Below are 13,608 nucleotides of genomic sequence, written 5' to 3'. Positions count from 1 at the left end.
TAATCATGTAAACTTTAATAAATTAGGAGGTCGGGGCACCATGGGAAAATGTTTATAGAGTCTCTATTTCCCGAATCGACTCATATCTTATCAAAACAGTCGCTTATTAATGAATTATTATTACCTCATCAGTTCTCATTACTGACCGTCGCAAACCCTGAGATATCTGCCCGAACCCTAGCCTAAATAATCAATCAGCGATAATTGGCTTAATTGTCTTCTCTGTTGGAATCGTCGGTCCGTCTGCTGGAGAGTCAGTTCATCAGAGAGAGTCTGGTTAACCAGAAGTCACAATGTCCTTCGTGGTTGTAGTTTTCTCTGCGGCTCTGGATAGTGTCTGTTGTTATGGATGCGTCAGGTGTACAGATGGTTGTTGCATAGGATAGATGCTTCCGCGGTTGTCGGTATTCTCGTACTAGACTTATGTAATTTCCAGCTGTAGACTAGTAATTCTACTTCTAGGATTTGCTCTTATTCTGTAGTGATCGATAGTCTCAGAGTTGAACCATTTCCAGTCATGTAGCCAACACTACACGCTGTCTGGTCTCCTGGGCCTATAGAGTTGTAGTTCTTAACCATTTCAACATTCATATTTAATCATATAAGTTCCACAACATTTAGATGTCAACCTGACAGCTGGGAAATGTACACTTTAAGAGATACAGTTATGTTGTGTTTCCTGTCCTTCATGAGGTCACCAAATGAAACGCACTCATCATAACTGTCCCTTAAGTGTCCACGGACCACTCCCACATTCTCAAAAATAGAAATATTGTTTAATTATTCAAACTTTTGATGTCCAAATGTGTCTCTCTGTGTTCCACAGTTTACATTCCAAGCTCGACACTACAGAGCATAGAGGCAGCGTGTTTTATGACCGACCATAAAACAGTTGACTTCCCGCTCTCCCTCCCCCTCTACGAGAGAGAGAGCACGCTGTAGAGAGGACCCACTGTAACCTGATCCTTCAGATCGTCACAGGAGAGTTATAATAGAGTACTGGTAGTAGTAGTGGTGGTAGTAGGGGGAGGAGGAGGGGTAGTAGTAGATGTAGTACTAGTAAGAGGAGGAGTAGTGGTTAGCAGCAGTAGTAGCAGTAGCAATAATAGTAGAGTAGTAGTAGTAGTAGTAGTAGTAGTAGTAGTAGTAGTAGTGGTGGTAGTAACAGTAGCAATAACAGTAGTAGTAGTAGTAGTAGTAGTAGTAGTAGTAGTAGTAGTAGTAGTAGTAGTAGTAGTAGTAGTAGTAGTAGTAGTAGTAGTAGTAGTAGTAGTAGTAGTAGTAGTGGTGGTAGTAACAGTAGCAATAACAGTAGTAGTAGTAGGAGCAGTAGTGGTAGCAATAATAGTAGTAGTAGTAGTAGTAGTAGCAGTTGTGGTTGTATTAGTAGCAGCAGTAGTAGTAGCAATAATAGTAGTAGTAGTAGTAGTAGTAGTAGCAGTTGTGGTTGTATTAGTAGCAGCAGTAGTAGTAGCAATAATAGTAGTAGTAGTAGTAGTAGTAGTAGTAGTGGTGGTGGTGGTGGTGGTGGTGGTGGTGGTAGTGGTGGTGGTAGTAACAGTAGCAATAACAGTAGTAGTAGTAGGAGCAGTAGTGGTAGCAATAATAGTAGTAGTAGTAGTAGCAGTTGTGGTTGTATTAGTAGCAGCAGTAGTAGTAGCAATAATAGTAGTAGTAGTAGTAGTAGTAGTAGTAGTAGTAGTAGTAGTAGTAGTAGTGGTGGTGGTGGTGGTGGTGGTGGTGGTGGTAGTGGTGGTGGTAGTAACAGTAGCAATAACAGTAGTAGTAGTAGGAGCAGTAGTGGTAGCAATAATAGTAGTAGTAGTAGTAGCAATAGTAGTAGTTGTGGTTGTATTAGTAGCAGCAGTAGTGGTAGCAATAATAGTAGTAGTAGTAGTAGCAATAATAGTAGTAGTAGGAGCAGTAGTAGCAGCAGTAGTAACAGTAGTAGTAGTAGTAGCAGTTGTATTAGTAGCAGTAGTAGTAGTATTAGTGGTAGTATTAGTAGCAGAAGTAGCAGTAGCAGCAGTAGTAATAGTGGTAGCAGCAGTATAAGTAGTAGTAGTAATAGCAGTAGGGGTAGTATAAGTGGTAGTATTAGTAGCAGTAGTAGAAGTAGTATCGGTAGCAGCAGTAGTGGTAGTATTAGTTGTAGTAGCTGTAGCAGTAGTGGTAGTAGTAGCAGCTGTAGTGGTATTAGTGGTAGTATTTGTTGTAGTGGCTGTAGCAGTAGTGGTAGTAGTAGCTGTAGTGGTAGTATTAGTTGTAGTAGCTGTAGCAGTAGTGGTAGTAGCAGCTGTAGTGGTATTAGTGGTAGTATTAGTTGTAGTGGCTGTAGCAGTAGTGGTAGTAGTAGCTGTAGCGGTAGCAGTAGTATTAGTAGAAGTAGCAGCAGTAGTAGCTGTAGCAGTAGTAGTAGTAGCTGTAGTATTAGTAGTAGCTGTAGTATTAGTGGTAGTATTAGTAGTAGTAGCTGTAGTAGTAGCAGTAGTAACAGTAGCAATAATAGTAGTAGTAGGAGCAGTAGTAATAGCAGCAGTAGTAACAGTAGTAGTAGTAGCAGTTGTGGTTGTATTAGTAGCAGTAGTAGTAGTATTAGTGGTAGTATTAGTAGCAGAAGTAGCAGTAGCAGCAGTAGTAATAGTGGTAGCAGCAGTATAAGTAGTAGTAGTAATAGCAGTAGTGGTAGTATTAGTGGTAGTATTAGTAGCAGTAGTGGTAGTATTAGTAGTAGCTGTAGCGGTAGCAGTAGTATTAGTGGTAATATTAGTAGTAGTAGCTGTAGCAGTAGTAGTAGTATTAGTAGTAGCTGTAGTATTAGTAGTAGCTGTAGCAGTAGTATTAGTGGTAATATTATTAGTAGTAGCAGTAGTAGTAGCTGTAGCAGTAGTGGTTCCTCTCTAGGTTTCTTCCTAGGTTTTGGCCTTTCTAGGGAGTTTTTCCTAGCCACCGTGCTTCTACACCTGCATTGCTTGCTGTTTGGGGTTTTAGGCTGGGTTTCTGTACAGCACTTTGAGATATCAGCTGATGTAAGAAGGGCTTTATAAATACATTTGATTTACATTTGATTTGATTAGTAGTAGTAGTGGTAGCTGTAGTATTAGTAGTAGCTGTAGTGGTAGTATTAGTATTAGTGGTAGTAGTAGTAGTAGCGGTAGCAGTAGTATTAGTAGTAGCTATAGCGGTAGCAGTAGTATTGGTAGCAGTAGTAGTAGTGGTAGTAGCGGTATTAGTAGTAGCAGTAGTGGTAGTAGCAGTAGTGGTTGTAGTAGTGGTAGTATTAGTAGTAGTGGTTGTAGTAGTATTAGTAGTAGCAGTAGTGGTAGTATTAGTAGTAGCTGTAGCGGTAGCAGTGGTAGTAGTAGTAGTAGTAGCGGTAGCAGTAGTATTAGTGGTAGTAGTAGCGGTAGCGGTGGTAGTAGTAGTGGTAGTAGCGGTAGCGGTAGCAGTAGTATTAGTGGTAGTAGTAGCAGTAGTAGTAGCAGCGGTAGTAGCGGTAGTAGCAGTAGTGGTTGTAGTAGCAGTAGTGGTTGTAGTAGCAGTAGTGGTTGTAGTAGTAGTAGTGGTTGTAGTAGTAGTAGTAGTAGTAGTATTAGTAGTAGCAGTAGTGGTAGTATTAGCAGTAGTGGTAGTAGCGGTATTAAATGTAGTAGAAGTTACTGTAATGTGGTAGTAGGTAGGATTGCCTCTCTCCCAAGATTATGCAGGATTATTTGTGAGAGCAGGGGTGTTAACCCTGGTGTCCTGGCAAAATACCCAATCTGGCCCTCATAACATCATGGCCACCTAATCATCCCCAGCTTACAATTGGCTCATTCATACCCCCTCCTTTCCACTCCTTTCATACTTGATGATAATGTGACAGCAGGAGACATCTAAATATCTTGTTATTGAATAAGAATAGGATGATCAAGGAGAAACTGTAATACAAGCATCTACTGATCCAGGGGTTCCCAAATCTTTTCACTCAGGGGGGGGCCCCCCTTCCAGCATTGGGGAACATCCCGCGCCCAAATCCCCCCCCACCCACCCGAGCCACGTCTATTTCTATCCAAGCGCTGTTCACGACGCAAACTGTTACCACCCCTCTTGTTTTTGGAGAGAATTTAGCAGGTTTAAAGCTTATTTCCTGTAATTCTACACGTTTTGTCATGGGGTGCAATGAACATTTTGCAGTTGTGAAGCAAATTTTCTTGCACAATTCTATACATTTTGCCATGTCTGATGTGTATGCATGTGATATTTGTGTGACTGCAAAATTACAACAATATCTGAGCTAAAAACCTAAATTTAAAAAAAACATGGGCAAGTTGATCTGGACATTTCTGACAAGTTATAAATAGCTTTTTTAAAGTCTGCAGTGATTAACGTGACGAGGAACTGATGGTGTACTACCAACCTTGTGTATTGTACTATTACAACTTTCAAGAGTAAGTTTTTAAAGCTGGACTGAGTTTCCTTTTTTTCGGGGGGGGTACCCCCGTACCCCTCCTGCGGACTCCTCGCCCCCACAGTTTGGGCACCACTGTACTAAACCATGTCTCTGTTTCTCTCCCTCAGAACCTGAAAAGCCATGCGGTCACCATGTTTGAGGTGGGGAAGCTGTCAGACGAGACCCTGGACAGCTTTCTGATGGAGCTGGAGAAAGTAAGCTGTGTGTGTGTGTGATTGAGCTAGAGAGTAAACCTTCATTACTAGGCTCCATGGGAACTAAGCCAGTCCCTGGAGGTGGCAAACCAATTTACACAGAGGGGCCGTAGAGGGGGAGACAACATTTTTTGGCAATGTAATATGGCATCACAACAGGGTCACGGGCAGACTCAAATTTGTACACATGACAGACACAGGAACGCATATACACACACACACACACACACACACACACACACACACACACACACACAGGGCGAGGCCCAGAGTTATACTAACCCCTCTCTCTCCCTCCATCAGGTAGAGAGCACGGCAGAGGGCGAGGCCCAGAGGTATTTTGACCACGCTCTGACCCTCAGGAACACTATCCTGTTTCTCCGCTACAACAAGGACCTGACCACCGACCAGGGCCCTGACCTGCCTAACAACGGTAACTAACAACACAGCTAACACCCTCTTTCTTTAATTAGGAACCAATAACATAATGCTCACACCCTGTTCTCTGTGTTAAAAGTTGTTAGAATTAAAAATAAAAGTTGTTGAAAAAGGTATGAGATATTTTGTGTGCAATAGTATAATAACACTGAACAACAATGTAAACACAGCATGTAAAGTGTTGGTCCCATGTTCCATACAGACAAAAAGCTGATTTCTCTCAAATGTTGTGCACAAATTTGTTTACATCCATGTTAGTGAGCGTTTCTCCTTTCCCAAGACAATCCATCCACCTGACAGGTGTGGCATATCAGCTAGCTGATTAAACAGCATGATCATTACACATGTGCACCTTGTGCTGGGGACAATAAAAGGCCACTCTAAAATGTGCAGTTTTGTCACACAACAAAATGCCACAGATGTTTCATGTTTTGAAGGAGTGTGCAATTGGAAAGCTGACTGCAGGAATGTCCACCAGAGCTGTTGCCAGAGAATTGAATGTTAATTTCTCTACCATAAGCCATAGTTTTTGAGAATTTGGCAGTACGTCCAACCGGCCTCACAACTGCAGACCACGTGTATGGATTTGCTGATGTCAACGTTGTGAACAGAGTGCCCCATTACGGCAGTGGGGTTATGGTATGGGCCCCATGGTGGAGGTGGGGTTATGGTATGGGCCCCATGGTGGAGGTGGGGTTATGGTATGGGGCAGGCATAAGCTACGGACAATGAACACAATTGCATTTTATCTATGATAATTTGAATGCACAGAGATACCGTGACACGATCCTGAGGCCCATTGTTGTGCCATTCATCCGCTGCCATCACCTCATGTTTCAGCATGATAATACACTGCTCCATGTCACAAGGATCTGTACACAACTCCTGGAAGCTGAAAATGTCCCAGTTCTTCCATGGCCTGCATACTCACCAGACATGTCACCCATTGAGCATGTTTGGGATGCTCTGGATATACATGTACGACAGGACAGCATGTCCCAGTTCCCGCCAATATCCAGCAACTTCACACAGCCATTGAAGAGGAGTGGGACAACATTCCACAGGCCACAATCAACAGCCTGATCAACTCTATGTGAAGGAGATGTGTCGCGCTGCATGAGCCAAATGGTCGTCACACCAGATACTGACTGGTTTTCTGATCCACGCCAATACCTTTAAGGTTTCTGTGACCAACAGATGCATATCTGTATTCCCAGTCATGTGAAATCCATAGATTAGGGCCTAATGAATTTATTTCAATTGACTGATTTCCTCATATGAACTGTAACTCAGTAAAATCTTTGAACTTGTTGCACTTACATTTTTATTCAGTGTAGATAGTAGTTTTAACTTCCTGTCTGGTTATTAGTGGTTTTGTAGATAGTAGTTTTAACTTCCTGTCTGGTTATTAGTGGTTTTGTAGATAGTAGTTTTAACTTCCTGTCTGGTTATTAGTGGTTTTGTAGATAGTAGTTTTAACTTCCTGTCTGGTTATTAGTGGTTTTGTAGATAGTAGTTTTAACTTCCTGTCTGGTTATTAGTGGTTTTGTAGATAGTAGTTTTAACTTCCTGTCTGGTTATTAGTGGTTTTGGTGCGTTTTTGTTTAGGGGTGTTGGATACTTTAATCAAGGCAAGTTTATTGACATTCACTTATTGTAAATGTTTATTTTTCGGTGTAAATTAAATACTCCAGCCAACAGAACTGAGTGTGTAAATTAAATACTCCAGCCAACAGAACTGAGTGTGTAAATTAAATACTCCAGCCAACAGAACTGAGTGTGTAAATGAAATACTCCAGCCAACAGAACTGAGTGTGTAAATAAAATACTCCAGCCAACAGAACTGAGTGTGTAAATGAAATACTCCAGCCAACAGAACTGAGTGTGTAAGTTAAATACTCCAGCCAACAGAACTGAGTGTGTAAATGAAATACTCCAGCCAACAGAACTGAGTGTGTAAATGAAATACTCCAGCCAACAGAACTGAGTGTGTAAATGAAATACTCCAGCCAACAGAACTGAGTGTGTAAATGAAATACTCCAGCCAACAGAACTGAGTGTGTAAATGAAATACTCCAGCCAACAGAACTGAGTGTGTAAATGAAATACTCCAGCCAACAGAACTGAGTGTGTAAATGAAATACTCCAGCCAACAGAACTGAGTGTGTAAATGAAATACTCCAGCCAACAGAACTGAGTGTGATGAAAACAACATCCAGAGACTCTAATTTCAGAATCAACATACCTTCTGTTTGTGTTTATAGTGCTGCTGTTTGTGGTTAATCTCTACGTCCATCAGGGTTGTGGTTAATCTCTACGTCCATCAGGGTTGTGGTTAATCTCTACGTCCATCAGGGTTGTGGTTAATCTCTACGTCCATCAGGGTTGTGGTTAATCTCTACGTCCATCAGGGTTGTGGTTAATCTCTACGTCCGTCAGGGTTGTGGTTAATCTCTACGTCCATCAGGGTTGTGGTTAATCTCTACGTCCATCAGGGTTGTGGTTAATCTCTACGTCCATCAGGGTTGTGGTTAATCTCTACGTCCATCAGGGTTGTGGTTAATCTCTACGTCCGTCAGGGTTGTGGTTAATCTCTACGTCCGTCAGGGTTGTGGTTAATCTCTACGTCCATCAGGGCCTGTAATTAAGGGCTTGTAAGTGAGCATTTCACGGTAAAGTCTACACTTGTTGTATTCGGCGCATGTGACAAAGTTTGATTTGATTTGACACGTCAGTCAGTGTTTTGGTTAGCCGTTAACAGGCTTTGGCCGATACAAAAATAGAAATGCCGACGAATAAAAACGGTGCCGGCCAATTGTCCAGGTGAAGGAAGAAAAAAAATCCCATTGTGAAATAATGTTTATTATTGATGGAAATACCAGTCAATGTAAATCAATTTAAATGGTCATGCTCATCGGTCAATAGGAACATTTGTATAATTTAGTGTTAATTAAATTGTCTCATGCGTACAGTATATTGGTTATGTATCTTATCACACGTGTACAGCACACAGACACAGAGCCTTTGAGCGGGAAACCTGTAGCTGCTGCAGCATCTCAAACAGCGACAGCGGCAAAGGAAGGCAGACTTCATCAGTATGTCACACACCACTTTACAATGAGCTGGAGGCAGAATGCATTTTGAAAACATTTTCTTTGGTTGTTAGAAACCTGAACGTTTTACTACATATTATGAGGCATGTCTTACCTTGCTTCAAAGTAGCCTAGTTAAAATCAGACCATAGAAACGTGGAGGAAATTAATTTGGCTTCCATATGCCATTGAAACCAGTAGCATATTTCTCTCACGTTCTATTGGTTTTCAAATCAACTTTCTTTCATAGTCTAGTAGCCAAAGGTAATGATGATAATCCTAGTCATATTAGCATCCCATGCTAGTTGATGATAATCCTAGTCATATTAGCATCCCATGCTAGTTGATGATAATCCTAGTCATATTAGCATCCCATGCTAGTTGATGATAATCCTAGTCAAATTAGCATCCCATGCTAGTTGATGATAATCCTAGTCATATTAGCATCCCATGCTAGTTGATGGTAATCCTAGTCAAATTAGCATCCCATGCTAGTTGATGGTAATCCTAGTCATATTAGCATCCCATGCTAGTTGATGATAATCCTAGTCAAATTAGCCTCCCATGCTAGTTGATGATAATCCTAGTCATATTAGCATCCCATGCTAGTTGATGATAATCCTAGTCAAATTAGCATCCCATGCTAGTTGATGATAATCCTAGTCATATTAGCATCCCATGCTAGTTGATGATAATCCTAGTCATATTAGCATCCCATGCTAGTTGATGATAATCCTAGTCATATTAGCATCCCATGCTAGTTGATGATAATCCTAGTCATATTAGCATCCCATGCTAGTTGTTGCATCTTTAGATCTCCCCTCTTCATACATTTCTAACAGATATTTCCATCTGTCATGTGCAGTGGACTTTTGACAACAGTGTTTTCCTGCTAATTGCATTATGGAAGGAACATTTGTATACGTGGCCTACTGCCTTGTGCGCATTGCTGTGCTTTATAATGTGAAGAAATAATAGTTGATCAGCCTTGTTATCTAAATGTTCTGAGCTGTTGTATCAGACTCATTGCTTTTTAATGTTGTTTTTTAATGTAGTCTAGGCCTACTGGTTGTATGAATTTGGGATTTATCTTTACAACTGTCCCAGAGTCTGTTTGTTTCTTTGTCGCACAGAATGACAAGCTGGCCAATTGAATAGGTCAACTTTTCTAGTAGATAGTAGATAGCAGTAGATTGACAGACTAGTTATTTTGCTGTTCGTTACTCGTCTTGTTGGCTGAGGAAAAGGAAACGTGGACAGTTATTCTAACACGTTCAAATTCACATCAGAATTCGTAAAGAAGAAACGCACATCGTTGCATCCTTGACTTGCGTTTTCTGTTAATATGAATTACCATAATGTAAATGTTTATTTCTGTTATTCTGAACACCGTGGGTGGACGCCCTAATCAGGTTCCATACCCAATGCATTATGGTTCCAGTACATTTCTCAAAATGTCCGCCTCATTAAAATGCTACCGGTCAAATGTCTGACACCAAATTTTCCTAACAGGATCCCTGACGTGTGTGTGTGTGTGTGTGTGTGTGTGTGTGTGTGTGTGTGTGTGTGTGTGTGTGTGTGTGTGTGTGTGTGTGTGTGTGTGTGTGTGCAATACATCCGTGTCTCTGTTTGTGTGTGGTGTCTTTGTCCATGTGTGTGTGTGGTGTCTTTGTCCATGTGTGTGCGCAATACATCCGTGTCTCTGTGTGTGTGTGTGGTGTCTTCGTCCGTCCATGTGTGTGTTGTGTCTTGGTCCATGTGTGTCTGTGTGTGTGTGTGTTGTGTGTGTGTGTGTGTTGGTCCATGTGTGTGATTGATTCCCCCCAGGCCTGCCCCTGGACATGCTCCGCTGTGAGAGTCTGCTGGGTTTAGACCAGGCCACCTGCAGCCGTGTCCTCAACAAGAACTACAAACTACTGGTCTCCATGGCACCGCTCAGCAACGAGATACGGCCTATCAGCAGCTGCACACCTCAGGTACACACTGGTCCCCCTTCACAGACCTTCCCCTTCACAGACCTTTCACTCCACAGACCTTTCACTCCACAGACCTTTCCCTTCACAGACCTTTCCCTTCACAGACCTTTCCCTCCACAGACCTTTCCCTCCACAGACCTTTCCCTTCACAGACCTTTCACTCCACAGACCTTTCCCTTCACAGACCTTTCACTCCACAGACCTTTCCCTTCACAGCCCCTCCCCTTCACAGCCCCTCCCCTTCACAGACCCTTCACTTCACAGACCTTTCACTCCACAGACCTTTCACTCCACAGACCTTTCCCTTCACAGACCTTTCCCTCCACAGACCTTTCACTCCACAGACCTTTCACTCACCCCCGCAGGCTCCTCCTCTGACTGACTAGGGCCTGTTGAGAGTGTGTGTGTGTGTGTATGTGTGTGTGTGTGTGTGTGCGAGCGAGCACTGGTCAACATGCTCTGAGACTGCTCCAGAACACACACAACAGGTCTGGGGATTCACACTCATTCAGACTGGAAAGCAGTTTGTCCTGGACAGACTGCAGTCTGGTATCTGACTGACAGGGAGAACAGAGAACTATACAACTACAGCGGCTTGTGAAATTATTCACCCACCTTGGCATTTCTCCTATTTTGTTACCTTACAACCCGGAATTAAAATTGTTTTTTTTTGGGGGGGGGGGGGGTTTGTATCATTTGATTTACACAACATGCCCACCACTTTGAAGATGCAAAATATTTTTTATTGTGAAACAAACATAGAAATAAGACAAAAAAAACGGAACTTGAGCGTGCATAACTATTCACCCCCCCAAAGTCAGTACTTTGTAGAGCCACCTTTTGCAGCAATTACAGCTGCAAGTCTCTTGGGGTATGTCTCTATAAGCTTGGCACATCCAGCCACTGGGATTTTTGCCCATTCTTCAAGGCAAAACTGCTCCAGCTCCTTCAAGTTGGATGGGTTCTGCTGGTCTACAGCAATCTATAAGTCATATCACAGATTCTCAATTGGATTGAGGTCTGGGCTTTGACTAAGCTATTCCAAGAGATTTAAATGTTTCCCCTTAAACCATTCGAGTGTTGCTTTAGCAGTATGCTTAGGGTCATTGTCCTGCTGGAAGGTGAACCTCCGTCCCAGTCTCAAATCTGTAAGACCGAAACAGGTTTCCCTCAAGAATTTCCCGGTATTTAGCGTCATCCATCATTCCTTCAATTCTGACCAGTTTCCCAGTCCCTGCAATGGAAAAACATACCCACAGCATGATGCTGCCACCACGCAAACGTGTTTCCTTATTTTTTTCTTTAAGCAATGGCTTTTTTCTGGCCACTCTTCCATAAATCCCAGCTCTGTGAAGTTTACGGCTTAAAGTGGTCCTATGGACAGATACTCCAATCTCCACTGTGGAGCTTTGCAGCTCCTTCAGGGTTATCTATGGTCTCTTTGTTGCCTCTCTGGTTAATGCCCTCCTTGCCTGGTCCATGAGTTTTGGTGGGCAGCCCTCTCTTGGCAGGTTTGTTGTGGTGCCATATTCTTTCCATTTTTTAATAATGGATTTAATGGTGCTCTGTGGGATGTTCAAGGTTTTGGCCATTTTTTTAAAACCCAACCCTGATCTGTACTTCTCCACAACTTTGCCCCTGGCCTGTTTGGAGAGCTCCTTGGTCTTCATAGTGCTGCTTGCTTGGTGGTGTCCCCTGCTTAGTGGTGTTGCAGTCTCTGGGGCAACAGACTCTAAATGACTAAAATGTAAAATGTAATTGGCTGCACCAGATCTTAGGTGGTGAATAATTATGCACACACCACTTTTCGTTTTTTTTGTTTTTTTTGTTGAAACAAGTCATTTTTTTTCATTTCACTTCACCAATTTGGAATAATTTGTCTATGTCCATTACATTAAATCCAAATAAAATAAATTACAGGTTGTAATGCAACAAAATAGGAAAAACGCCAAGGGGGATAAATACTTTTTCAAGGCACTGCATAGAGCTATACAACTATAGAACTATAAACTATAGAACTATAGAACTATGCAACTATACAACTACAGAATTATACAACTATACAACTATACAACCACAGAATTATACAACTATAGAACTATAGAACTATACAACCACAGAATTATACAACCATAGAACTATAGAACTATACAACTATAAAACTATAGAACTATAGAACTATACAACTATACAACTATAAAACTATAGAACCACAGAACTATACAACTATACAACGACAGAGTTATACAACTATACAACTATAGAACTATACAACTATACAACTATAAAACTATACAACTACACAGCTATACAACTATACAACTATACAGCTATACAACTACAGAATTATACAACTATAGAACTATACAGCTATACAACTACACAACTATACAACTACACAACTATACAACTACAGAATTATTCAACTGTACAACTACATGCTAACTTCTGTTTGTTTTTCCAAGTATTCCTCTCTCCCCTGCTCTGTAGTCTGGGTTGAAGCAATCTCAGTGCACGCTGCCCAGTACACACACACACACACACACACACACACACACACACACACACACACACACACTATAACCACAACACACACACACACACACACACACACACACACACACACACACACTACAACCACAACACACACACACACACACACACACACACACACACACACACACACACACACACACACACACCCACAGAACTACAGGCTATCTTGTTTGTGTTCATTCTTGTCTGGTGTTGTTACCATGTTACCAAGCCTGTCTCTCTGCCTAACAGGACATGTTACCAAGCCTGTCTCTCTGTCTAACAGGACATGTTACCAAGCCTGTCTCTCTGCCTAACAGGACATGTTACCAAGCCTGTCTCTCTGCCTAACAGGACATGTTACCAAGCCTGTCTCTCTGACTAACAGGACATGTTACCAAGCCTGTCTCTCTGCCTAACAGGACATGTTACCAAGCCTGTCTCTCTGCCTAGCAGGACATGTTACCAAGCCTGTTTCTCTGACTAACAGGACATGTTACCAAGCCTGTCTCTCTGACTAACAGGACATGTTACCAAGCCTGTCTCTCTGCCTAACAGGACATGTTACCAAGCCTGTCTCTCTGCCTAACAGGACATGTTACCAAGCCTGTCTCTCTGCCTAACAGGACATGTTACCAAGCCTGTCTCTCTGCCTAACAGGACATGTTACCAAGCCTGTCTCTCTGACTAACAGGACATGTTACCAAGCCTGTCTCTCTGCCTAACAGGACATGTTACCAAGCCTGTCTCTCTGCCTAACAGGACATGTTACCAAGCCTGTCTCTCTGCCTAACAGGACATGTTACCAAGCCTGTCTCTCTGACTAACAGGACATGTTACCAAGCCTGTCTCTCTGCCTAACAGGACATGTTACCAAGCCTGTCTCTCTGACTAACAGGACATGTTACCAAGCCTGTCTC

At 42.2% G+C, this 13,608-nt stretch overlaps 1 protein-coding gene across 3 annotated transcripts in view; it reads left to right on the top strand.

Moving 5' to 3' along the window:
* fam91a1 (family with sequence similarity 91 member A1) overlaps positions 1-13,608 on the top strand; it is an 83,425-nt gene that overhangs the window by 42,515 nt on the left and 27,302 nt on the right. For all 3 annotated transcript variants that reach the window (XM_029736094.1, XM_029736095.1, XM_029736096.1), the window contains 3 exons: positions 4,561-4,647; positions 4,951-5,080; positions 10,005-10,153. In XM_029736094.1, coding sequence (XP_029591954.1) covers positions 4,561-4,647; positions 4,951-5,080; positions 10,005-10,153 — 366 coding nt within the window. The remainder of the gene's footprint in view (positions 1-4,560; positions 4,648-4,950; positions 5,081-10,004; positions 10,154-13,608) is intronic.

The sequence above is a fragment of the Salmo trutta genome, chromosome 36 (genome assembly GCF_901001165.1).
Source record: "Salmo trutta chromosome 36, fSalTru1.1, whole genome shotgun sequence".
Lineage (NCBI taxonomy): Eukaryota > Metazoa > Chordata > Actinopteri > Salmoniformes > Salmonidae > Salmo > Salmo trutta.
This window is presented reverse-complemented; position numbering and strand designations above follow the sequence as displayed.